Genomic DNA, 27,187 nt, shown 5'->3' on the forward strand with positions numbered 1-27,187 from the left:
TGAAGTATATCAATTGTTCCTTTTTAAATCCTGGGAAAGAAAAAGAAAAAAAACCCCCAAGCATTTGCATGCTACTCCCCCACACCTTTTTATTGTAGGTTTTGCTGGATGATGAGGCATTTGATAGGAAAATCATATTCCACGTTTTTGTTGTTGTTGTTATTTTGCCAGAGCTGATGAGAATGTGGTGGATTCTCCCTGCTCCAATTTCCACCCTTTTCTCCTCTGCCACCGCCCCCCTTCACCTGCTTTTCTCCCTTTTGATGCAGAGTTAAAGATTAATTATAGCTGGTCTTCCCCAGCTGGGTTGCTGAGCGGATGGGAAATACCCATTAATAGAAGGATGGCTTTTTATCATTCTGTCAGCGGCTGGTGGTACAGGACGACCTCGCAATTCTCAGCTTGGAATTTGCCTGCCTTTAAAAGGGGGCTTGCTGAATTGGATAAATGAGTTTCTCTTTTGGGTGGGGGGTATAAGGGGAAGGAAAGAAGGGAAGCTGATGAAGCTGGCAGGAGTGGAGAGTCCCTAGAACAAAAGCCAAAATATTTAATCAGAGACCTTTCTTTAAAAAAAAAAAGCATAGAAGAAAGGAAGAGGAGGGGAATGAGTTGTACATGACAATAGTCCTCACAATACATTGTTGAAGAGGTACTACCATGCATTTGCTGAGCAATTCCTTCTTTGAGTTAAATATTTATTGTGGGCAGGGTAGGAGGCTTAACTGTTGTGACAATGGATCTGGCTGGATGTGGAACATTTCCTATAAATCTACAAAAAGAGCAATGCAATGTATTGCAATGTATAAGATAATTGGTATGGACTGTTCTTGGGTGTGAGATGTGGCAATGAAAGCCCTTGGTTTGGCAAAGTTAGCTTTGTGTGTGCTCAAGTGTGTGTGTGTGTGTGTGTGTGTGAGAGAGAGAGAGAGAGAGAGAGAGAGAGAGAGAGAGAGAGAGAGAGAGAGAGAGACACGTTAGTAATTGGACGGCATATAAATTTTATAAATAAAATAAAATAAACGAACATTTTCATTGCCTATGATAGCCCCATTTCTTCACTGCCACACAAGACATCCTTGGCAGACCCATATCTTCATTGATGCTGTTGTATAAGAGGACATGTCTTAGGCATTTGGGGGAACTGTATCACAAGCTGGAGTAAGTCCCTTATGAGGATCTCGTTAGCCTAGGAAAATCAAGGGGAGACATCATAAGAGGTGTAGAAAATGATGCATGGTGTGAAGAAATTGGTAGCGAGAGCACTCTCTCTCTCTCTCCCACCAGAACCACAGATCATCCCATGATACTGAAAGGTGAGACATTTAGGACAGAATAAAGGAAGCACTTCTTCACACAGCTCATAGCTAAACTGTAGCATTCACTACCACAAGATGTGGTGATGGCTGCCCGTTTCAACAGCTTGAAAAGAGGATTAGACAAATTCATGGAAGAGCAGACTGCCAGTGGTTACCAGTCATAATGGTTATATGTTCCTCTCAGTATCAGAGGCAGTTCCTGCTAAGTGTGAGTTGGTTAAAAAGAAAAAAACAGCAACTGAACATCCCTCAGAAAAATCCCACATAGAACTGCAAAGGCATTTGCAATTCAGGGAAGGAACAAGCAAAGGAGGAGGGAAGACAAGCCATGGTTTGTTAGTCTGATGATCTGCCAGACAAACCCTGAGCAGGGCAATACACCATGGGTGAACCATGGGTTAACTAAATTGTGAGTAAACATTATGTGCAAACCCCAGTTGTATGTTTTTGAACACCAGTTACTGTGGATCACAAGTGGGAGAGGTCCATTTTCTTACGTCCTGCTTGTTGGCTTCCCACAGGCATCAGCTTGGCCATTGTGAGAGCACGATGTTACATTGGATCCATCTTTGGTGTGATCCAGCCTGCCTCTTCAAAGGTTCTTACATTAGGCAGATGGAAGGAGGCTCTTCTCTGAGGGAATATAATTGGAGGTGTTTAAATAGCACTATCTTTAGAGAGACACTGAAGAGCCAATTTCATACTTAAACGTTACTTAATGAGATTTGGCTGCTTTATTAAAAAAAAGGTTAACAGAGGCGCAGGACTGGTGCTTATGCGTATATATCATTTGATTTCTTTGTACCTGAGGACCAACACCTGAATGTTTGAACTGATGCTATAGAAAGCACTGTGCTGCAAAAGGTATGAACGTTCTTTCTGTCCCATTCACAGATATAGGTCTTTGCTCAGTGTTGCATTCATGAAGGAGTGGACACACACATATGAACCTGCCCACAGATGGAAGCATCTTCCAGGCTTTGTCAGACATGGTGATGTCGCAGTGATTTTCTTCAAGGCACTGCATTTCACAAAGAACTGCAATTGGGTTAAACAACCTGCAGGAAGTAAATCTTACCTGTGTTTTGTGTGATCCAATCTCCGTTGCTGCTCTCTTTCCCCCAGCGGGTGCACACACCCCAGCACTGACAACAGATTGAGATCTTTGGCATGAATGCATCTGAACTGGCAATACGAGCTTAGCTTGTAAGTTTGCTAGGCATTGTATGAGAGAGATCCTCAACTCCTCCTTTCTCTCTGATGCACTTCTTTCCCCACCACCCACAAACCCAGCTTTAGCTGCCTTCATCAAATGCTTCTCTCCTTTCATGCTTTTATTTTTTGCCGCAATGACCTTGGTTGACTAAAAGCCCAGAGCAAATTGGAGCAAAGCTCCCCTCCTACATTTCACACATCTGGGGTCAGGATTTTGACTTTGCCCTAGTTTTAAATCTTAAATGGAAAGCCTGAAATACTTTTATCTTTGGACTTGGGGAGGGGGGCTGGCTGCTGGGAATGAGGGGCTTGTTACAAACTTAGGAGATGTGTTTTGTGCAGTGGGGAGAGGAAGAAAAGAGTGTTAGGGCTGGACTGATCCCCTCCCTCCTCTCCCCAGGTTCCCAAGCTTTATAGGTTGGGAAAAAATGCATACAAATTCTTCCAGATGCTTTATATGGATTCCACAGTGATTAAATGACAACATGAAAAAGGGGGTTCTGAGCAGATGTAGGGCAGCTGAGTTCCTGGGAACTGAATTCCTGCAGCTGGGCTTAGCTGAGTGTTACAGGGTTTTCTGGTAATCTAACCGATGGCAGATTAGTAAAACTGGATCCCCCCATTCCCCCACCTCCCAACTGCTATCCTATCAGTCATGACTTTTTTATTTTCACAATTATGTTTAAGGAGGAAGCAGTTAGAATACTTGATACTTTCACAAGGTATTTGGGTTAAATACTGGGAACACAAGTATATAGTGTTTAGACTATTCTGAATATTGATTTTTCCCATATTGTAACTTGATTATTCTCAACATGTAGATTTTCTGGAGACCAAAGCACCTCTGAGCATGCATAGCATGTGCTTTCTGTAGAAATGTCCAACTCAAGTCATTGCCACCTTTTCTTGGGAACAGAAGGTGGGATTCTGCCAAACTGAGTCTTCCATTAGCCTAGTCCTGTGAGAAATACTCCATCCCCTTATTTTTGTATTTTATAAATGCTCTAGCCTGAGATCTAAGCAGCCACACTAACAACAGTCCAATTTACCCAGTTAACTGTAACAACAATTACATGAGTTCCTCACTTTTGCTCAGCCAACCAACCTAAGCAAGAACTTATCTCATCCTCTGAGAATATTTTGCTGTGGGTAGATTCAGGTTATTAAGAATTATACAGTAGACTCTCAAATCTCCTGCCGTGCCTTTATTTCTATGGTCCTGTAACCTAGGCCCAAGTAGTAAAATCCAGCTTTAGGAGGGTTAGGATCAATCCTCTCACACACTGAAAGCAAGCATGAGGGTGATGCAGAGTTCTGATATGCGCACCAGCCAAGTCCCCCAAGCCCTGCCAGCCACACATTCAGCAGCCATGCCAAAGGGCTTGTACACACGCCAACACAGACGCACATGTAGGAGCAGCTCTCCTAAGCTAGTCAGGCTTCCCACCTGTATGCAGGAGCCCTCTGTGTATGTGCTCCTTTTGCATGGCCGTGCACACTGCCGTGCATTTTCAGTCATGGGAAGGCGTCCCTGAACTTTGCAACAGCCACATTACCAATAGCCTAGAAATGTGTGTGTGGGGGGGTGGAGTGGGCGGTGAGGGTGCCATTGGGCTTGACGCTGGTCTGGTGAGCTTCCTGGAGACTGTGGGTCAGGCACCAAATAGAATTGTGCATTATCAGCCTTGGTGATTGGCAGGCACCGTGAGGCCCTTGGATTAGCCAGCCGTGATAGAAATGCTAGGAAGCAGGCCAGCTGCCCTTGCCTGCTCAACAGAGATGTACCATTGATCTCATGGGTCCTGGGTTAAGGCACACACACTGTGGGTCTGAATATAGGACAGCCCCAGCCTGAATCAGATGAGCGCTATTTCTGGGCTGACCTGTGTGATTGCAGGCTACCGACGTCAGGCTCCTCTGCAATAAGCTATTCACTAGTTTCTGGCTTCTTGATTCCACCCGCATCCTATGGGCTGAATGCACAGACAGTATAGCTAAGAGAACATTCTCCACCCTTGGGTCTAAAGGGGCTGAAGTCCATGTTTGTACCCAGCTAGGACCTCAGTGGTCAGCAGGTTTTTTTTTTTTAATTTTAGTCATTCTGCTTTCCTGACATTGCAATGTGGGTTTGTTTTATCCAGTGTGAGTTAAGAGGCCTTTACCCCCTATCCTCTCAAACTTCGCTTCCGTAGACAGCTTTGAAACTGATGAGATCAAGATGCAGTTTGAGTCACAGAGCTCTCTCTGATTATCTGGTTTTTTTCCTTCCCTATACCAATGTTCATCTGCATTGTTTTGCCCAATAATAAGGGGCTCTATTTCATTTTTCTCTCCCTAGGAAGTGACCTATAAAAATGCTTTTAGAGTACTTCATGTTTTAAGAGCCTCAGAGAGCAGCTCTTTAGAAAAGGAAGTCTGCAGATATTTAAATGGAATAAACAAGACATTTTTATGGAATGGTGAAGCACAGGCTGGTGTGTGTGTGTCTCCATGTACCTCCTGCATGCTTTAAATAGTGTGCATGTGTACATACATACTCTACACTTTAAATAACAAACAGGAATTATGCACCAAGAGAAGGCCATTTCTTCAATCTCTAAATCAGGCTTGTAATACTTAGTTGCCTGGTTGCCTGTGACAAGTGAAGCTGCAACCATCAGTGGGGCTGTTTGCTGCTGCTGCTGGGTTCAGGGGACAGTGTAGCTCCCCCTCTGGAGACCTCTGGAACTTGTATAAACAGGCTTTATAAGGCATCTGGAAGACTTTTCAATGAAGCTAACCCTTTCCCTTGCTCCAAGCAGGGTTGGCTCCAGCTTAGGGGAGGGTTCCTCAGCAAGATTCCTTCTGGCCCCCTGATGAACAGGTGACTGAGCAGTGATGGCAGCAAGGAGCCACAGTCATGGCCACCTGGGCTACCTCTCAGGCAGCTGTGAGTTTGCAGCCCCACCCTCCTGCCACCTTTAGGAAGGGGGCAAGCGCCTGCTCCTTGCTGCTGCCACTGCTTGCTCTTCCATTAACTTGGACAGGTGGAGTCAGCAATCATCAGTAGCAGCCATTGCCACCTGGCCTCTCCCTCTGCCCAGCGGATGAGGAGTAGGAAGCATGCGTGCCACAGGCAAGATGCAGTGCTGAGAAGTAAGAGGGGAGGCTCCCACTCCATCAGAAAGATCTCTGCTGCTCAGGGACCAAGGCAGGTAGCAGAGAGCCCTCCTCCTCCACCATGGGTGGGATTTTTGGTGAGTCCTCCTGGAGACCTGTGGCCTCAGTAGCTGCCCAAGGATGCCAACCTTTAATACTGGTCCTAGTCTAGAAGGTGGGTTGACCGGAACATAATGATGCTCAAGATACTCTGAGAAAGAAGAGCCTCTGATTCCTTGGAGCTTTCAGTTCCTTGCTCAGTTGAAGCTGTGTTTGCCTGAGCCAAAACTAAACCCTGGTACACTGGTAGGGAATTATCCTGAAGGGTGGACCTTTTGTTCTTTATGTACAGAAGTATATTCTCTTTTTCAACTGTGATCCATGCCCAGTAAATTCATGGGAGGACATGTCAGCTTTTTGTTTTCTAAAGATGAACTTGTCTTCCTCCTTGAGCAGAAGAATCTAGGGAAGGGGTGGAACGGGCCTTACGCTTGCAATGTGCACATGAGCAAGTAGTGTAGCGGTCAAGAGACATACTCCTGCTCTCTTCTCACTTTGACTCCTCTTTCAGTGAACACAGCACAGGCATTAGGCTGTTTTTCCCCAAGTGAAAAGTCAGTTGGTTTTTGCATTACATGCAGCTGTAATGTCAACATTAATTCCCACATTTACTATGATGCGCATCTGAAAGAGAGAGAGAGAGAGAGACATCTTTATTCTTTTAAATTATGTTAAAACTCTTCACATGTGTGAACAAATTGCATGAGAGAAGCTAGGAACATTTAATATCATGTGTTAAAATGCCTGTGAAGTGCAGTAAGGGGTTGTTAAAGTGACCTCTTGTATGAAAATGGCTCTGTCTTACTATTTGGAAGATTTCCTTGATACCCTACTCCACCATCATCATTAAAAAAGGCACAAGTTCTACAGCCTTCTTTCATTACACCATTCTGTTTATATATTCATCCATTGTACTAGGTTAAGCTGAGGGATACTGACCAATGAAATACCCTATGAGGGAGGCATATGGTAAGGGAGTGTTAAAAAACAGCACTCCAGTGTTGAAGCCCACTACTTATCTAACCATACCAACCTAGGAGAGAGATTCTAGCCTAGCTGCACTAGTTCTATATTTGCTGGGTTCCAGCTGAGTTTAGCTGCCTGGCACTGTGTGTGCTCAATTTCACAGCCTCTGTCAGGCACAGCAGAAACTTTCATAGGGCCATTCAGAATTGGTCCCTACAGCTGGTAGGCTGTAAGAAGCTTCAGGATTGAACTGGCCAGCTATAAATGCTGGGGACATGAACTTCTGCTCATGCAGGGTTAGTAGTGGGTTGCCTTCTGCAGTTCAGACTCCAGCTGAAGCCCCTAAACTCCAGTTTGAACCCAGGGCTGGAGGATGCAGTATCCTAGTCCAGTGATCTATTTCCAAAATGTGATATTCTCTGTCCCTCAATCCAAAATGGCCAAGTTTGTATGACACAACCATCCACCCTGGCAATGAGACACAGTGGGTGTGTTCACATGCAATGCAAAGCCATGCCGCACAGCTACTTGGTATTCTACCTTGTGTCCCAGCTTTGGGCACGCGCTTGGTTTTCATGTGTGCATGGTTTCCATGCTTCTCCATCTTCTCTCCAAATGGCAGCTGGTATCCCATTAGCCCCTGCAAATCAGAATCATTCCCTGTGTACACTGCTCCCCCCCCCCCCCGTATTGGCTCACACACTCCCCTGGGTGTGGCCTCAGCACTTGCCTTTTTGGGGGTGTTTTTGCACAACTGCCTGTTCACTAGAGTAGCACTGTTGTCCTAGAATAACCCCACAGGAGCACTCCCAGTGCTGCTGCACTCGGTACCAGTGTGCAAGCATACACACCCATGTATGCCCCCCCTCCTCCCTGCAGATGTGTTCACATTCCCACATGTGCAGGACTTGCAGCTATTGCCACGGGGCTGCCTCCCACCTGCAGCCAGGCACATGGAAGGCATCCACATGGGTTCCGTGCCAAGGAGACTGGTCAGGCAGGCTTTCCCAAGCGTGCCCATGTGGACATCTGCCCATGTAAGTTTTCCGGCAGGCTGCTAAGACAGTGTTTGCCTTGCAGCTGTGAAAGGGGTAGGGTTTTTCTTGCTGAGAGACCCCCAGTTTTCAGGGGCAATATGGGAGTGGAGGAGAAGGCAGGAGGGCAAAGCAGAAGACACAGACGTCTCAGGGTGATCAGCTGCATGACTATACTTGTTCACAGCCCATGTGCACCTCATGTGCAAGGCAACCTTTGCATTAGGAGACTGCTGGCTCCCTGAATGGCACAAACATTCAGCCATTCCCAGGCATCTCTCAAGTAAGGCGTAGTGACCAGATTGGAGCAGCAAGCACATCTGTCTCCATGGTTGCTGCTGTTGGAGACAGCCCACCGCACTGCCAACAAGATTCCAAAGCTGTGGCTGGGCATGGGGAAGGGGCCACACAGACATTTCCAAAAAGCAGCGAGGCACCCAATCAGAACACAGCAGGTGCCAAAACAGCAGCTGCTAGACAGAACGGGATAGTAGAAAACGCAGGGTGGAGTCTTGGCTGCAGCTGTGGCCACTCTTGCCACCAAATCTATGCTGGAAACATGGAAACCATGTGGAAACACTGTAACTGGGTTCACACTGCAAAATAAGCCATAGTGAAGCATGGCAACCTTACAGCAAGCTGTTGTTTCTCCACGTAAGTTTGTGGAAAACAAATGTACCATGCTTCACCACACATGCTGGGTTCAGATGTGGTGGCAAGCCGTTGTGACCATGGCTTGCTGTTACCTGTGAAACCCACTCACTGGGTTAGCTGCTTTGTGAAGTACCCTCAGAGGATTGAACTCATCTTGGCTGCTTTGCTATCTCCTGCTTGTTCTTCCAGGCAATATACCAGGGAATGACACAAGGAGGAATGACTCTCCTTTCTCTGATGGCCCTTTCAGCTCTGGGGAGACAGGTGCTGTCTTCTCAGCACCTGCTAGGCAGCTGTCCCTCAACGATGGGGCAGTGCCACTGAGTGGATTGCCAGCTCCTGCTTCCTTCCGGAGAGGAGCCAGTCTGCTACACATCATGGGGCAGCACTGCAGAGCAAATTGCTGGTACCTGCTTTCTGGCCCTCCTTGTGGGTGGCTTGAGAGTAGCCTTCTCCAGCTGCCAGTGTGGATGGCTGCTTTCCCTTGCCGAGGGTGCTGTGCCCCTTTATGAAGGAGGAACAGGTCCTAGCTATGGTTGCCAGTGGACAGAGAGGTCTGTTTTCAAGCTTTCTGCAAGGATGGCCCCTCTGCACCACCATAAGTTTCTGACAGCGGCCCTAGTGCTGCTTGAACACTTTAGGGGTTGCCCTCACTGAGGCTCACCTGGCGACCACTTGTCAAGGGTGGCAAGGGACTTTTGCTGCTGTCACCGAGTGACTTTTGCTGACTTTTGGGGTTCCTCCCAGTCGGTGGTTTCATCTGGGTGCAGTCACAACAACCTGAAGTGGGTGGCAACCACCCTGGAACAGTCCATGCACACTGGGGTGTTCACGGAAGAGGGCAACCCACCTGCACTAACAAACAAGGGTGCATTGTTGTGTCACCTGAACCAGGTATCACCATAATTTGCTCATCTGGCCAGAGGCAACTGCTTCTCAGCTCTGGCAACCAAGCAAGTTACTCTTTGCAGTCCTGCATCAGCTGTCCTGTTGGGGAGCACATAGTGCTAGTTAAAAATGTGTAAAGGAATGCACACTACGTGATCTTGCTTGTGTGTGCTTTGCCTTCTCATTTGTCCTCATGCTTGTTTAAAATGAGGGCAGCCAAAATTACACCAAGTCCCTGACAGCAGCCAAGTTGAGAAATCATTTTTTTCTCCATAGGTTCTATGGTTACGGAATACATGCACTAACACATCCCTGGATTCATGTGGGTTGGGGCATGTTCACATATTTGTCTGTCTTAACAGGGACAGGTGTAGGGGAACCTAATCTAATTCCACTCTTCACTTCTAACTACTTTCTGTATTGTGTTTTCTGTAGCCAAAGGAAGACTAAAAGCTAAAATTCATTTCCAAGTGAGGGGTTTATCTCCCTCTCCCTCATTTATAGATTATATTAACATCCCACCTGTTTTCTTGCAAAGAACCCAATGTGGTTTATTTAATCCCTCTCCTCTTCATTTTATCTTTACAACAAACTTGTGAGGTAAGTTAGATGGAAAGTCAGTAACTGCCCCAAAGTCACCCAGTGAGGTTCCTAGTCAAGCAGGGACTAAAACCTGGCTCTCCTGAGCCCTAGTCCTCATCATACTGGCTCTCATTCTTGGAGAGAAGGTTCTAAGTAATCTACGACAAGTGTGGACTTGTAGGATCCACTTTGTTTTATTTTGCTAGAGTCCTGAGATGCATCAACTCAGGTGCAAAACGGCGGCATGGATGAGCAAACATATGCTAGAAATTAAGGCACAAGTTCTCTCTGAGCACATGCTCATCCCAGGATCAATACCAATACCATGCTTTGAAGCCTTTTTACCCCAAAATTCACTCCTTTTCATCTTTGACCTCTTTTCCTGTAACCTAATTGATGTGTGTGTGTGTGTGTGGGTAGGTACAGTATAAGGTACAGTATAGTTGTGGGCGTGAATAAAACTTTTCGCTGTTGGTGTTAGTTTGGAGTAAAACACTTTCAAATCACCTAGAGGTCTAGAAGAACCCTGTTTACCTACTGCCTATTAAGCATTCTGAATGTCTGTTAATATTAGTGCAGAAAGTGTGAACTTAATTCTCTTTCACTGTAGTCAAAAGATCTTAAAAGTGCTTGGCTTTGGTTAGACTGAGCCTGTTATGAATAGCAGAGCCAGCAGTTGTTAGATTTCTCAGCCTTCTTTCTTGGCATTCTTTTCCATTTCTATCTCCTCTCTCTGCGTTACATTTCCTAGACAGTACCTTTTTTGTTCCATTTCTACTTTCTTAAAGTTTGTCATGTTGTTTTATTTTTATTTTGATATCATTTACCTTTCCCCCTTCGATATTCCTTCTATTCTTCTTTAGGCTACTCCTCTTTCTTTCATTTCTCCCCCCCCCCCACCGCCCCAATCTGGCTTCATTTGCTTTTTTCTCATGCATATCTTCTCTCTCCTCCCATATTTAATCTTCCTTTCTGGCTCTGACTTATGCTCTATTTTCTTTCTTATGCTCTTTTTCTTTCTTTGTTTTCCCCTCTCTCTTTCATCACAGTCTTTTACTAAATGAGTCAAAACACACATTTGTCATGTTCCCTACAGGAAGTACAGGGGCTTTTGTTCGAAAAGCTGCTGGCTAAGCACAGCCTCTGACTTTCTATTATTATTTAAACAGGCCCCACTGAGCTTTTTCTCCTGAACTGGCTCACACACACACACATGCACACACAAACTGCCAATTTTTGCAGGGTGGGGGGCACGTTTGAAGACTCTATCTCTTAAAATAATAGTTTGGGTCTACTAAAACTTTTGGTTAGTGGCTGGGAGACAAAGGGGGTATTATATGATACACATTTTGAAGATCGGGAGAAGAGAAACTTGGGAAGTGTCCTCAAGCTGCAGTCCTGCTCATATAGATCATATGTTTATTTTGTTACTCGTTTAAAATCAGCTCTGCTTGAACCCACATGTAGACTTAAATTCACATAAACGTGGTGAGGTGTTTCTATGTAAGTTATTGAAGCTCCATTCTTATGTGAGTTGTAAGTACATTAACCCACCCTTTCCAAAAACAGGAGTTTGCATTTAATCCAGTCTTGTAATACTGTTCTGCCTCTTCTCAGCTCAGAGGCTTCATGCCTCTGGTGGATAAAGATGTCATGTGAAAGACCAGTAAGTGCCTTTCTCTATGTTGAGATGATTTGTTAAGGAGAGGGGCTGTGTGTTCCTCTTTAGAGAGGACCCCGTATTAGCCATGAACATGTGTGTGTCTGTGGGTAAAAGGCAATTATTCCATGGCTCAATAGAACTTGTGATGGAAATGAACAAATTGAAGTATTTTAATTGTCTACATTAAGGGTTTAAACTAATGACTTTTTTATGACAGCTAAGAACCTTTTTTAATATACTAGTATAATAGATTTCTAAATCATATTGTAGAATTGCGTATATTACCATTAATTTGATTAATGTAATCAACCTTATTAGCCCACCCCCTCTCTTTCTCTCTGGATTTAATGGATATCTCAGGCTTTGGTTTGTATAGTTTCTACTTTTGATTTTTTTTCCTTGTTGTTAATTTAAAATAATAAAGAAGACAGCCCTGGATTTCTGCTCCTTCTCTACCATAGCATCCAGAAGGGAGAGACATTAAAGCACTTATTAAACATGTTCATTAATCAGAAATATCCTTGCCTCCATGGTGAAAATGGCCTCAGTCCCTCTTCTGAAATTAATGTGCTGATGTGAAAATCCAAGGTCCAGTGGAATCATTCAGACTTTCTTAAAGATAAACGCCTTTGGTGGTCAGAATATATGGTTATTTCAGTGTTACCAGCGCTAAAATATGGGTGACAAAGCCTTTTGACACATTCAAAGACAAAAAACAGAGCTGGGAGAAAGAGAAGGTTTTGAATGATTTTATGGGGGGAGGTAAAATGTTAGTGGGGGAGGCTTGATCCCTGACCTTATCACCTTTTTAAGGGGTTTTTTTTTTAAGGAAGGGATGACAGAACTTTCAAAGACCTGAATTGCATTCTATTTATTTACCAGTTACTGTTTTACCAGAACAGCATTGTCCTGTCAGAGAAAAAATAGCACCAAAGTGCCCCCTTCCAGGCATTTTCTAAGCATTCTTCTGCCATAACACTCCCCCCATACACACACACACACTTTAGAATGCGTGGCTCCCACAGCCACTTCTCTCTTGAAGGACAATAGGGGTGGGAGTTATGTGTTGTGTGTTTTTGCACCATACTTATGCAGAGATCTCATCTCTTGAGGGCTTGAAAAATTGGAAAAAATGTGTTGGGGAGTGTTTGTTGGTAGGGATGTTTATAAAAGTGTTTCCACGTTGTATCAAGTGGCCTTTGACAAAAGGCAGTAAGGAATCTCCTTGCCAGAGGATGAGTGATGATTTTAAAAAAATATGCTCATATGTATGGTTTCAGAGTGAGTCTGTCTGTCTGTCTCTTCCAAATCCAGATTTCTGTTGAAAGTGGAAGAAAAGTGTGAGCCAATCCTTGGCGGCATTTTTGTGAATCCCTGAATTGTTTATTTATTTAATTCAATTTCTATGCCGCCCCATTACCTGAAGGTTCTCTGGGTGGCTTACAATACTAGAGCATAAAAACATACATAAATTACAATAAAACAAGTATTAATCAGATAAAACAAAATAATTCTGTCCAGATGGCTTAACAGCTATACACCTAGATAATAGGTTTTTATTTTTTTAAAAAGAAATAGGCATGGAAACCCATCCTTTCCTTTTGAGGGCCTTCCCTCAGTTCCCTGATACACAAACCTCTGAGCATCATCTTGTTACCTTGTGGCGAGGGCAGTGTAGTCTGCATCTCTTCTCCTGCATTTTCACCTATTCTTACTGCTTACGCTGCATATACTCTGGCATTGAAAAAAAAAAAGATGTCAGGGCTCAGCCATTATGAGCTTGACACCATTAAAACCCAGCATACAGCATATAGTAAAGATTTATTTACAGGGTGTCATAGAACTTGAGTGTCCTGTGTGCTGTGCTGTGTGAATGTGTTTGCGTTTGCATATGTGTGGCCCCACACCAGTTCAGATAGGAAAAGTTTGTAAGAGGGATGCTAAGGCTTCATCCTTCTTTTGCTCAGAACCTGAGGGTATACTTTGCATAGGAAATGAATTGCTCTCTTAGTGAGCAAGAAAATCTGGAGGAAGGGCAGCAGTGTGGAGGAGATTGTGTGGAGCACTTGCCCTGGCTCACCTCAAGTATTCTAGAGCTGTTCTGCATTCGGTGTTACGCTTAATCTCTGCTTGTGCCACAGTCTGAATTATGTGGTTGATATAAGCAAGTTCCTGTCTAGCTAGTATTAGGTGAAAAAGGTTTGTCTTTCATGGTGTTGAGGGCATTTTCTCTGTATGTAGAAGCTGAGGAATAAAAGTATAGGGCAAATGCCTTGTGAAACGCATACAGAGTAAAAGTGATGTACCAGTTTTTATTTTCTTCAATGCTGCTCAGACCACTCTTAATTCCTAGGGTTCAGTTGTGACATTGGAATGCAAAACTGATAAAGGATTTATTTTGTGTGTGTGTAAGAATGATCCAAGAAGAATAGAAAACTGGATCCTTGATTCATTCTTGTTCTGCTTACAGATATTTTCTGCAAGATCCATGCCAAGTATATACAAGACTGCAAAAGTCTGTGCCAAGTATATCTGAACTGAAAGACATATCTGGTCTACATTACTCAAAATAAGAACATTATTGTAATTACTTATTTCATAATTTATTTTGACTATGTTGGTCATGGGTGGGAGCAAAAGGACACGGAAAATGGATGCCTGAGCTCTGTTGAAAATTATATTCAGTCTCCACTCTGGTTTTGCTAGGCATCTCCCATTTATGTTTAGTTTTGTGTTAAAAGTCTCTGGTTCAATCCCAAGCATCTCTATTAAGGACTGGGACTATTTCTGCTTGAAACTCTGGGGAGTTAATACTGCCAGTCAGTGTTTGCAGTACTGGGGCTGGATGAATGCATGGTCTGATTTAGTATAAGGAAACTTACTATTTACATATGATAAACTGCAGCCCCTCTTTTTTCCCTTCAGTTATATTTTGAGTGCTGTTAATTTTTTAACATGCATAAAAGTATCATTTTTATTGAAGTTTCTGCTTCCTTCATCCAGTCTCTAGAAGTTAAATCTTAAAGTGGTGACCAGATGCTGTGTCACATTTTAGAAGGCAACCTGCCATTTCACACATAGCAGATAACAAGGGACATTTTAAATTGCAGGATAATACATTATTGAAATAGTTATGTTTTTCTAGAACATTGCTCTTTTTGTTTAAAGTGTATGACTGGATCCAAGCTGTGACTACATTAATTATTTCTTAGTTGCCTTAAACACTAGATAATGGCACATTGCTTCCTCTCTTGATAATTTCCTGTCAGGAGTCTAAAAGTTGCTGACTCTGTTTTGTAACTGTTATTTAGATCCTATAGTACAGGGCAAGGGTTTTCAAACTTTTTAAAGCCATGGACACATCTGAGAATTTGAGAAACTCCTGTAGGCAGCACCACAAAATGTGTAATTAATGGATCATCGCTTTGTTGTTGCCTATGAGTATTAGGCAGCATCTTATGCAACAACACTTTTGTTTCTTGAATCTATTTTTTGTTGAATTTCTCTTAAAGCAGGATTGTCTAATTTGAATAATTGTTGACATTGCAATACAGTGAGTGCTTTCTTTTGAACGAACATTTTGGCAATGTCCAGTAGTTACTTGTTTTGGCGGGTGATTATTGCACAGATCAGTTTTAATATTCACCAATGTAAATACTCTTTTGCATTATTTACGTGCTTTATGGAAATTAACTAGTGAAAGGGAAGTAGATTTTCGATACCCTTTTGAAAGCTGAAAGATACTACAAAATTGGAAAGATAAAAACTCACCTCTTATGCTACAATGGGTTGAGGACCTTATAGTGCTTTTGATATATGAATGGGTGACATATACTTCCAATATACTTATTTGGATATTTGAACCATTTTTTGTCAATGCATAGTTAATAAAGTTGCAAAACTTTCATATGAGCCCATGTATATAGAATGAAGGGAATAATTTTCAGGTGCCCATGGACAGTATGTTGGAGACCTCTTCATTAGTGCCACATTGTATTGGAGACTTGAGATAAGGCTATGAACAAATTGGTTATAAGATGCAGCATTTCAAGTAAATATTCAAGTTTGTTTTTAATGTAATATGCATTATCAGCTTATTAGCATCCCTTGCTTCAGAAGCCAATGCAGGACATACAAAAGCAAAATAAAGGCTTACATTACAGGCTGGGAAGTACTTTCAGTGATATGTAATGGCAGTATGAGTAGATCAGACATAGGTGATAACAGGTGTCTTACAAGCATACATGAGTGTCCATATATTAGTTTATGCAATTATGGACTGTATCTGCTCACATTGTTCCATGTGATGTAGTGCTATGGAGGACATACATTTTGCCAAGTGAATTAGTAATAATTGTATCCTTAGTCTTATCCATAGGGTAGAATTAGAAGAATTCCATAGAATTTTTCAATTATTCAGTTTCAAGGACTAGAAACGTGTTTCTTTTAAATGACTATAATTCTCAGAATTCTATGGAAATTACTACATGCTATGCTGGACCTATTTTGAACTCTACCCTCTGTCATGCAGGTTCATAGCTTCCTTCCAGTTCACAATTCTTTAGGAAACTTATTTTGCCCCGAGAATGACTTACATATTATTTTAAATCATTTGGTTTATTCCCAAAATTAAAGCCAGTCCTGTAAAACAGACAAGCTAATGCAATATAGTGCCTAAGACATGAACTGTGAGCTAGAAATCAGTTATTATCGTCAGTCAGCTATGAATCCACTAGGTGGTCTAGGCAAATATTCCCCTCCCCCAATTCTGTACTATGGGGACAGTAATTCTGCTTTGCCTTACAGTGTGATTCTTAGAATCACTGGGACGATGAATGCAAATAGCCTGAGCCTATTTAAATAATTATATAGATTGTTAAGTATTTATATGTTTACTTTTTCTTCTTCCCAAAGATCAGCTGAATTTTCAGTCCTGTTTGTCTTGAAAGCTTGCCTGCTACTCATCAAACCCTAGTTGGGCTAGCCAAATGGATTGACTCACTTTAAAAAAAAATCTTATTTTGCAGAACTCAAAGAGGCAGCAAACACCTTGACTCTGCTTTAAAATGAAAAAATATTTCAGATATCAAAAGGTCTGTAGCACCTTTCGGTTTCCCCAACCTTCAGTCAGTTGGCAGGCATGTTGGGCCACCTGAGAACCGGAGCCACAGCCTTTGGCAGGAAGGTGTGCTTCTCTGTGCCTTTATTCCTTGGACAGATTCCTCTTTTCCCTTCCTTTTTCAAAGAGTGGGTAGACACAGGCTTCTCTTCCTCCGGGTCCTCTGCAACTGGGCATCTCTGCATCTGTTAGTGGTGGGTCTGGTTTTGGCTGAGCGGTGGCGGCAGCATGCCGGTGGCAGCCCTTGGCAGGCGAGGAGGAGGAGGAGGAGGAGGAGGGGAGCGCCCCTGTGATGTCACTGGGAAGGAGAAGGCCTGTGAGTGGGTCATTTGGAGGTGAAGCTTTTTTGCAAGGAGAGTTCAGGCGGAGTTCAGCTGCATAACATTAGGCAAATGAGGGGCGGCTGGAGGAGCAGCAGAAACCTCCCTTTTGGAGAGGGGTGATGCAGGCGAAAGGGGCCGCACTGGCCGGTTCCTTGCTACAAAAAAAGAGGGGGCCCTCCTGTTTTTTCTCCTCGCGGCTCTCCAGGGATGGAGAAAGCACAAGATGATGCAGTGTCCGCAGCTTTGTAGCTGGAGACAGCTGTTGGAGAGGCATTTATTTTTATGCCTGTCATTTTTCCCTCCCTTTCATTCCTCCTCCCCTTTATTTCGTTCATTCATTTTTCTCTCTCTCTTTCTCTCCTCCTCCCCCAGTCTGTGCTTTTCCGCAGTTGGTTGGGGCTGCGCAAGACACAGCAGCGGCAGGTAAGGAAAGAGTTAAGCCAGTTGAGAGCCGACTTTTCGTGTCAGGAAAGATTTTGTGCTGCCTTTAATCTATCAGTCCTGTACATCTCGCGCGCACGCACACGCACACACACACACCCGCACGCTCGGGCGCGCGCACACACAACACGCTCTCTTTCCCAGGGTGAGAAGGACCAAGCAGCTGGAGAAAAATCCTTCTGCATCCAAGGAGATTTGGAGGGTTCCAGGCCTCTGGCATCTTCCCAAGCATTGAGAACCTGACAACACATTTGTACAATTCAATTCTTTTCCCTCCTTCCCCTTTCTATGGCGGGGGAGAGATGTAATTTTGATATATGCATATATAACTCATGAGCACAGTTTCTGTGCATAGCATTTAGTCATCTGGCAGACAGGAAGAGCTCTTGAATTTTAGCAGGAATTTTGTATGTGTGTGTGTGAAACTTTTTCTCCCCTTTTTCTGGAAGGAGTTGCTGCAAAAAGAATACTCCCCCTCCCTTTCCCTTCTTTCCTCTTGTTAGTTTGAGAGAAGGAGACAGAATCATGGAACTGAACAAGAGGTGGAAATGTAACCAAAATGCTATCTAAATACCAGGGAGCCTACTTCTACAAGAATTCTGCTTTTGGGAAGGCTGAGTGGCTTGGATTTTATTATTTTTGTTAAAGTAAGAATTCAGTTCCCCCCCTTTTTTGGATTTATAAATACATTTTGGTCTTGAAACGGGAGAAGCATCTCAGCCTGGATTGGCCGGCCTGTTTCCCAAGGGACGCGTCTGGAATAGAAGATTGAAGACTCGAATATCGTCTTCTGGATGTTTTTTACTTTAAGCAAAAACACTGGTGGCCAACCCGGTCTGTTTGGCGGATTCCCGTGCCACTTTTGGATTCCCTAAATACCTCCCCACTAGGGATCAAGAAAGGGGGAGAGAGAAAGATCAGAAAACAACCAGACAGTCTTCCCTCGTCCCTTTGGATTCATCACCACTGTAGGATCTTGCTCTTTGGTCCTTCATAAAGCAAAGTTTTGCTCTGCTTCCATCCTTCCCTTTCCCCATTAGCCCCCGACCCTTTTTCCCTCGTGTTCTGCCCGGAGAAGATGTACGAAAGTGTGGATGTAGCTGGTTTAAACAGCAGTCCTAACCCCTTCTTCATGATGGATTTTTACAACCAGAACCGTGCGTGCTTGATCCAGGACAAAGGACCCGGGAACCCCAATCCTTACAGCACCCCTGTCCGTAACCAGCACTGGAACAGTTCCAACCACTGTACGTATAATGTCATACCTCTTGGGCCTTACCCAGCTGGGGTGACACCCCTTCGCCCTCCTCCCCTACCGCCAGCTTTTGAGGCGACCTTATTAAGAAAGCTGTACAGTGGTTAGGTGTTGGTGGTTGATAGTATGGGAAATGTCATCCTTGGAATCTGAAAAACTTGGTTGGCTTATGGACAGTGAAAACCCACCCTGTTGTGATTTGGGATGGGTGGGGGCTTAGGATCATGGTTTGTGGTGCCTTTGTAGAATGTCCGTGTGGACGTGTGCATGTGCGCTGTGTTTGTGTGCTGCAAGTTGCGTATTTTTCTTTCTGAGGAACCAAGACACAGGGCTTCCCCGTCCATTTACTCCTGTAAATGTTTTAATACTCTCTTTCAGAATTCTCACCTCTGACTTTCCTGTTACTCTGTTAGTAAATCTATCTAATTTTGTATTGGTTGGTTGGTTGGTTGTTTCCATTCTATGAAAAGGGAAGGAAGCAGCTTTGAGGGAAATAGTGACTTTTACATTTGGGTGAGTGAGGGCACTTTTTAACAGTGCTGGAGTGTATTGCATATGTTGAGCTCATCTTCCTCATTCTTGCGAAATCTCTGGCAGCACCCCTCAGAATCAAATATATGCTCATGCATGTTTATAACCAGGGAAACTTCTAATATGTGTCTGCTCCAGATAAACATTTCATTGCTTTCTCCTCTTCTTCACCCCCCTTTCAACTCCCCAGGGGTGTATCCATAGTCCCACAGCCTATTTAATTTCTTTCTATCTGTTGTTAAGCCACTGTTTCTAGGTAACAGTTTGGAACTGATTTCGAGGGGGTGTTTTTGTTTTTATAAATTTGAACCAATTCTAGGGAAGAAAACACTGGAGAGGTTTGTGCCAAGTACCCTCCCCCCTTCCAGCTGGGTGTTCAGTTCCCAGTTCCTGATAAGGTCTCTGACAAAATCCAATTAACTAAATAGTACACCAAGCCTTTAATCTTTCTATATATACATATGCGAACGGCCTCTCTGTGGGTGAGTGGGTGGGTGAATGAGCAGAGAGAGGAATAGTGGTGGCTGGGAAGTAGACTGAATTTTGGGTGTGGATCCTTTAGGACTTTTTGCAGAATATATACTTTTAAGTGTTGTACCTTTCCAAACCTGGAAGGGAACAAGGCTTTCTAAAACCACAAATCCTTCTGTCCAAAACCCCTCAATTCCTTGTGTACCCCCTCCTTCCAAATCTCTTTCTTGTCCAAGTAAACCTTATTGTTCTTTCTTAACTCCTCCCTAATTGCTATCCCAGGCCCTTCCTGGAGCGTGTGGGTTGTTAATCAGTCTGTGATTTGGATTTGAGTTATGCGTGCTCCCTCCCCCCTTCCCATTTTTCTTCCTTTAGTTCTTCCTTGGAGAGACATATTGCACAGAAGTGTTGGTTTCGAACTGTAATTACTTTTGCAAAGGGCCAGGGGAGGTTGGGGGGACCCATGGTTGGACCAAAATTCCACTCTTAGCTGGGAGGCTGTGCTGAGGGTGGAGTTTGCAATGATTTTTTAAAATGATGAATAAGATACTTAGATATACTAGCCTGCCAGTTTTTGGCAACAAAACCCAAATGGCAGACATGGTTGCTGGGCACTGAATGATAACACATCTTGACTTTCTCATAGAGTGCCGCCCACTACAGCTGAGAAGGAAATACTCCCAAACATGACTTTTGCAAGGATAACAGAAATGGTTACTCTGGTTTAACAAACTATTAATTCCTGCTCTCATTTCGAAATGGCCTAAATGAAAGAAGGACTAGGAGCTTGGGTTCCTTGTTAAAAACAAGCCTAGCCTAGCCATTTTTTGTTTTCTACATGGACATTAATGAATGAGGCCTATTTCATTTCTTCCCAGGGTGCCTTCCCGGGGTGCCTTCTGGAAACAGATGGAGGCAAATGGGAATTTCCTCAAGGCATTAGAATATGTGTTTCTTCTTGAAAGTGGGGTAGATACATAAAGAATCCATGAACAAATAAAAGCATTTTAAGCACTTCATAAACATTTTAAGATGAACAATATTTAAAACACTTCATACACACAATTAGTTTTTACAGTCAGCAAAACTGAATGATAAAGATTTTCCTGTACTGCACCAATTCAAGCTGGAGGTGAAGATCCTGTACGGGAGTGCCTTTCTGCATATAGAAAGCCAGAGTGTCAGGGAAAGATGAGTTCTAGCTTCATTTTCTTCCTGAAATGCTCTTTTGCTGGGTGCAAGAAGAGTGATTCCACTTGACTTTTCCCAATGGTGAACATTCAACCGTAGACACCCCGCCTCCACCCGCTGCAGTGGAACAGTCTGGACATAACAGTCTGCTTAGTGTTTAAACCAGTTCCCAGCAATCCAGAGAGAAACCTGAAATACAGACCAGTATTATTAAGTTTTGAAAGTAAGAGATAGCAACTGCCGCAAAGCATAAGAGGAGTCCTGCTCAATCAGGCCAAAGGCCTATCTAGACCAGCATTTTATTCCCACAATGGCTAGCTGGATGCCCATACAAAGCCAACAAGCAAGACCTTCAATGCAAGGTTCAAAGCAGCTGGTATTCAGAGGCATGCTGCTTCCAATACTGGAGCTAATATATAGCCATCTTGATTAATGTCCGTTAACAGTCTAATCTAAACAGTTTGTCTAATCCACTGTTAAAACCATCAAAGTGGCCATCACTATATCATGTGGTAACAAATTCTAGAGTTAAACTGTGTGTGTACAAAGAAATACCTCCTCAAAGCTGACCTAAATCTTCCACCATAGTGTCATGTGATGGCCCTTTGGATTCCAGTATCATGCGAGAAGGAGAACATGTCCTTATCCACCTCCTTCGCACATGAGAAAGACCTGCCAGTAAGTTTAGAGCTCAAGTGAGAGTCCAGCCAGAGACCAACCAGTCCCTGATCTACTACATTGTGGTGATAAGCTGTGTCCACCTGCCTAATCACTGCTGGATACCATAATGCTGTTTGCAGTTGTACCTTTGTTCATGTGAACACAGCCCAAGAAGAATGTGACTAGCAGGTCCTACTGGACCTAGAGGGAAAGGGCAAGGCTGGGTGTGTCTGAGGGTGGCTAGTTTAATATCTCCAGGAAAGATAACTCTTTCAAAATAGACATTTTTATTGGCCCTTAGGAAAACAAGTCTGGATAGACCTTGTGTCGTTTTCATCTTGACTCTGCTCAAACATTATTGCCAGATGATCTCCTCTCCACAGGGACATTTTACACAGGCCAGCAACCCCAGAAGGCTTCTGGAAGACTCTGGTGGTGTGTGTGCAGGTTTCAGGGCATGACTACACTTTCCTGGGGACAGCTGGCATGGAGATGTAGCACATGTCTGGGTAGTCACATGTGGCAAAAAGCATGTACTAGTTTTGCAAAATAAGGAAGAGGTGTTTTGATTTGCAAAGAGAGGCCTGAGTTCTAGTTGTGTTGCCAGCTAAGATGAAAATGATGAGACACAGCATGATATAGTGGGTTTTGAATAAAACGCTGGGTTTGGATGGGGGATGGAAGGGCACCCCACAGTCCTTAATAGGCTCAAGTCATGGTCTGTCTCCCCCATTGGTTATTATTTCCCCCCACTGCAAACTTATGTACTTATGCCATTAGCTGATTTTGTATTAAATCATTGAGACAGGAATGTGATTGTGTTTAAAAGCATGTTAGGTAACACAGGATCCTAACAAGGTTGACAGGAGGATAAAATAGAATAATCCCCTGTGAGCCATCCAGAAGTCCTTGGTAGAAGGGCAGTAGACAGCTTGTGAAAATAATAAATAATTTTGCTGCAGCCTTTCATCAAGTCAGTGAGGAAAAAATCTGTTCATAGACTCAAAGAACTTAGACAGTACTAAGAATTGGTTGCCTAAAGCCTCATGGTGAGGGTTTGGCAAATCTGGGGCTTGAAACCCAGATTGCCAGTGGACTAACCATTGGCCTTCGTCTTCCTGTCCCACTGCAAAGTTGAAAAAATGGGAGGGTTTTATCCAAGAAGAGGGCTTGCCTGCTTGTGCCTCGGTAAAAAGCCCATCTGTCACATAGAGAACTCTTACAGTGCAGTAATGCTGTCAGATGTTCTTTTATCTTCCCCATTTTAAAAGACCCATCCTTCCAATTCCAGGACAGTACTGTCACATCCGAGTAATGGAAATCTTAAATTAGTATATTCTGTGCTTCCACAGAGTGCGCAGAAGTCCCTGTATGTCAGCCAGCATTTTTGAAATTTATATTCCTGCAGGTTTGTGAAAGCAAATTGGAGCAAATGTGCATATGCGCGTGCATGCACGTGTGCACACACACAGACAGAATTCAAGAAGCACTTTTAAAGGAATTCAAGCACCAAAACAAACCAGACACTGTTCTGAGGTAGGTGAGGGAATAGAACTTAAGGAGAGAAACAGGCACATTGAAAACAACTTAAGTCTGTATAAGAACCTATAACTGAAAAGCCACACCCTTAAGCAGCCTGAAATGCAGCTAAGCAGGGAAACACAGTGACAATAAAATGCAGAATTCAGGACACTCAAATATAGTCATATTTCTGCCCTGATAGTTCAACACACATGTGTATGCAACTTAATGGGATACCAACAAAAGTGAGGGAAAAGTATGCTACTGTAGAACTCCCTGCCCCACATATAGGTAGACCATAGAAGAACGGAAGAATAAAGATGCAAAAAATTGCTTTGTGTGTGCGCGTGTGCGTGTCGGGTGGCGGGGGGGGGGAGCAATGAAGAGGAATTTAAGGCACAATATCCGGCTGCTGTTTACCATCAATGTCTGAAATTCCTAGCTCCTCTCCACTCTCCCTCTCTTCCTTTTCCCAAACAAAACAACACAAAGCAGCCCCACCAAATCAAGCCAGCTCCTGTTATTCTCCAAAGGGACTTTTGGCCACATTCTTCACACAACCTGGTTTAACAGTATTCCAAGCAAATCTTGCATCGGAGAGTTTCCCTAGAGATTATTCCCTTTGGTCTTTAATCCGCAAGTGAGCTCATTAGATGTTGTGAATCTTCTCTCCTGCCCAGCCACCTTTGGGAGACCCCTTCCCCTTAATGCCTGACACCCCTCTGTGTTCCCTTGGCTTGTTCGGGGAATTCTTCTGCCCCACATTTCTTCAGCATTCAGGTTTGTTTTCTGGGTTATTGTTATTTCTCCTCTTTGCTGCCTGCAATTTGGTTTCTTTCTCTTGTGAGCAGGCAACAGAACAAAGCAGGATGGTTACCCCCTGGGATATGTTGCTTTGCTGGTTTCCACAGAGGTGTCTTCCCTGCACTGCAAGTGTGTCAGTTGTGCTCAGTGGAAAAAAAAGAACACACCAGCTCTGGGGATCTCCATCATTGCAGGGTGTATACATTTGTATGGATTCCGGAGATGGCCCATACAGGCTCAGGGGGTGGGGGAGAGGGGACTCTCTCCCCCCCCCTCCCCTGCCAGTTGTGAAGGTTAGCCTGACTCAAGTGCCTCCCATGAGAAAATTGGGGTGAGGGGAATACAGAAGACCCATCGTTGGTTTGCTCTCATTGGTAATTTTAATCCGTGCTTGAAGAAGGGGTGGGGGGAGGATGGGACTGGCAGCAGGGGAGAGCTGCAGTACCGGAAGTCAGGGATGTCTGCAATGGATTTATTTATAGCCAAGGCTGCCTTTCCTGGAGCTTTGCATGGAGCAGAAGGGAAATCTCTAGCAGTTCCGTATGGCTCGCAAGGGAAATCCTTTTGGCGCAGATTTAAATGGGAGAGGGAGCCCTACATCACCAAGAGACGCAAGGCTTTATAGCATGCGTTTCAAGCATGCTTTCCAGACTGGCCCTGATCTATCTTTCTTCCTTCCTTCCTTCCTTCCTTCCTTCCTTCCTTCCTTCCTTCCTTTCTTTTTTGCAGTGGGCATTTTGTTTTTAAGAATGTGTGCAGTTGTGGTTCTCTTTTTAAAATTTTTTTAAAGAAGCAGGACCAATTTCTCTTTGCATAAAGGCAACAATGATTCCAAGGATTTTGCTAGCCCAGTTTGCAACCCCAGCAATTACATTTGAATAACAGAGAAGATTTTTTACCATTTGTTCCCTTCTGCCACATGCAAAGCTCAGTGGGACACTCCTCACTGTAGTGTCTCAGATCCAGATACCCTAGTTGTAGGATTATATTTGGTGGTACCTAAAATCACTACCAAGGATAACTGTATTTCTATCCAAAAATGTCAGAATTCTGTAGTTAAAATAAAAGATGTGCTTTGAGTGAGTGTGCATGACATATTTTACTCAAGAAGGTGCAGGCTTGGAATTTGCGAACAAGAATTGGGAAGCAGTGATAGGGAAAGTGTGGAGATTCAGGACTGAGGGACAGGTTATAGCAGCTGTAGGACAAAGGAAGCAAGCAGATAATAAAAGCACACTATTCTGATGCTTTTCCTAGCCCATCTTCTAAGATTTTCAAGCTTATTTTTGAAGAAAAGGATTGGAAATTTGCTTTTAAAGGAAGGAACCTAGGTCAAGATCTCAAGTTCCATAATTTTTGCATTGCCCTTGGAGATATATGTAATGTACCTTGATGAGAACCAGTCCCTTATCAGATGTATGCATACCCTCAGTATGAACTGGTCTGTTAGGATGGGATTGGAAAACCATCTTTCCCAGATTGTATTAACTATTTGAAATTAGGAACTGACAGAAATTAGCTTGCCTAATAGAGTAATTATTTATCCAGCTAGAACTTACTGGATGAACTTTGCTAATATGACTAGAAGTCATTCAAATTATAGCTCCACCCTGAAAACACCCTGAGGATGGGAAAAATCACAATCTGCAATAAAATCAGGCAGGAGCAAATAGATACAGAATTCTGACAAAATAATTCATACATATTCAGCATAAGTTATAATTATCTCAGTTTTGTTTCTTTCAACTGTAAAAACTGGCATATTGAATAACCCACTTCATTGTGGATTGTTGCAAGAGAGAGACCAAGATAAAAATAGCAATTGATTTTAATATACATTGCATAGGAGCAAGTCCCACTGATTTCAGTGTAACAGGGCTCTGCATAGTGACCTAGTTTACATGTAAGTCTAACCCATTAATTTTTTTTATTGATCTTACAATCACCCATGGTTTATTTAACATACAGGTTTCTGAAATGTGGGCTGTTGTGATGTGAGAATCCAGTTGCACTAACTTACCTTGGTTTGTTAGTGATTAAGCAGAGAGAGCTCATTGTTGTTTGCTTGTGAACTCTGGGTTGTTTAAACCATGGATTACTGTTATGTTTGGGCTGAGAACTGTGTGGTGTTCATCAGCTGTTTTGCCAAGGTACAGAGATAGCAGACAAGAGTGGTTTTTAAAGAACAAACAGCTGTGCTGCATCCCTTACTACAGTGCTGCAAAGGCTTTTGTGATATAGAGAGAGGCTTTCTAGGGGAGGCTTTATAAATAACTTGCGTTTTGTAGTCTGGGCCTTTCAGTTTAAAATTTAATTGTTGCAAAAGCTCTATAACTTGCATTGTAGAGTAGCTATATAAATTATGTAAATAAGATAAAAGTTAGCTTCTTCATCAATACTGATATTTCACTGCTATTCAGAATTGCAGAAGGTGTTGGACTTCATCTTGCTGTATGTGAACAAAGAATGTACTTCACAATGAAACCAAGAGGACTGGCCAACACCTTTTGTGTATATCCCAGAATCCTCTGCATCAACTAGGGATTCTTCTGTGATCAAATCACATGGCTTTTCTAGTGGTGTCCTATCCCTCCAGGTTATCTCCTGTAATCCAAGGCAGATCCACATTTTGGTAGTCAACAAACCCTATTGTCTGTGGGTTAACTTCTTGCTCTCATCCTGACAAGAGCCTCATTTGACTGCCTAAAGCAATGTTCTAAATAATTGCCTTTTAATAATTTGGAGACTAGTTTTCTGTGGTGGTGGTGGGGAGGATGTGTGGACATCTGGTACCACTCCAGCCTTTCCTGTCTCCTCTCTGTAAAATATTAACGGTCACATTTCAGGGGTGATATAGGAAGAAAGAGAGAATGTCCCTCAATAGCTTTGTGCTACTTCAAACTAATTAGGCAGCTTTGTCTGTGTTTAAATTTTATTTTGAGCTGTTCAGTACTCTTCTTGGAAAGAAAGGGTCTGCTGGAAACACTCAGTAGATGTCACAGATTCTGCTTTGTGTCGAGGTCAGGAGGATGCCTGAGGGGGCAGGGCAAGCATAACCAGAAAGCTGGTATGGTGCAGTGATTAGGCCAGAGTGCTGAGTTTATATTTTGTAAACCTGAGCTAGTTTCTCACTGTTAAACAGGTAAGCCTTTGTCTTATCTGCCTGTAACCCGGGGCTCACATTCCTGAATAGTCCAGACAAAAGATTCCCTGAATGTGGAAAAATAGCATATTAGGGAATAGGCTAGGCTAAAATCCTTATCCTTGAAATCTAGTTTTCCAGCTGTGCAAGAACTTTTATTTGTTTATTTTTGTATGGAAGAGACTTTATTCACATGAGCCCCACCTGCAGTCT

At 43.3% G+C, this 27,187-nt stretch overlaps 1 protein-coding gene across 7 annotated transcripts in view; it reads left to right on the forward strand.

Moving 5' to 3' along the window:
- The window catches only part of RARA (retinoic acid receptor alpha), a 158,894-nt gene that overhangs the window by 82,415 nt on the left and 49,292 nt on the right, over positions 1-27,187 (forward strand). The window contains exon 1 of one of the 7 annotated variants that reach the window (XM_044447215.1): positions 17,126-18,646. The exons of the other annotated variants lie outside the window; for them this stretch is intronic. Coding sequence (XP_044303150.1) covers positions 18,478-18,646 — 169 coding nt within the window. The 5' untranslated portion in view covers positions 17,126-18,477. Of the gene's footprint in view, positions 1-17,125; positions 18,647-27,187 lie in introns of those variants that run through there. 7 annotated transcript variants of the gene reach the window in all.

This window comes from Varanus komodoensis, unplaced genomic scaffold (genome assembly GCF_004798865.1).
Source record: "Varanus komodoensis strain SLA01 unplaced genomic scaffold, ASM479886v1 scaffold50, whole genome shotgun sequence".
NCBI lineage: Eukaryota > Metazoa > Chordata > Lepidosauria > Squamata > Varanidae > Varanus > Varanus komodoensis.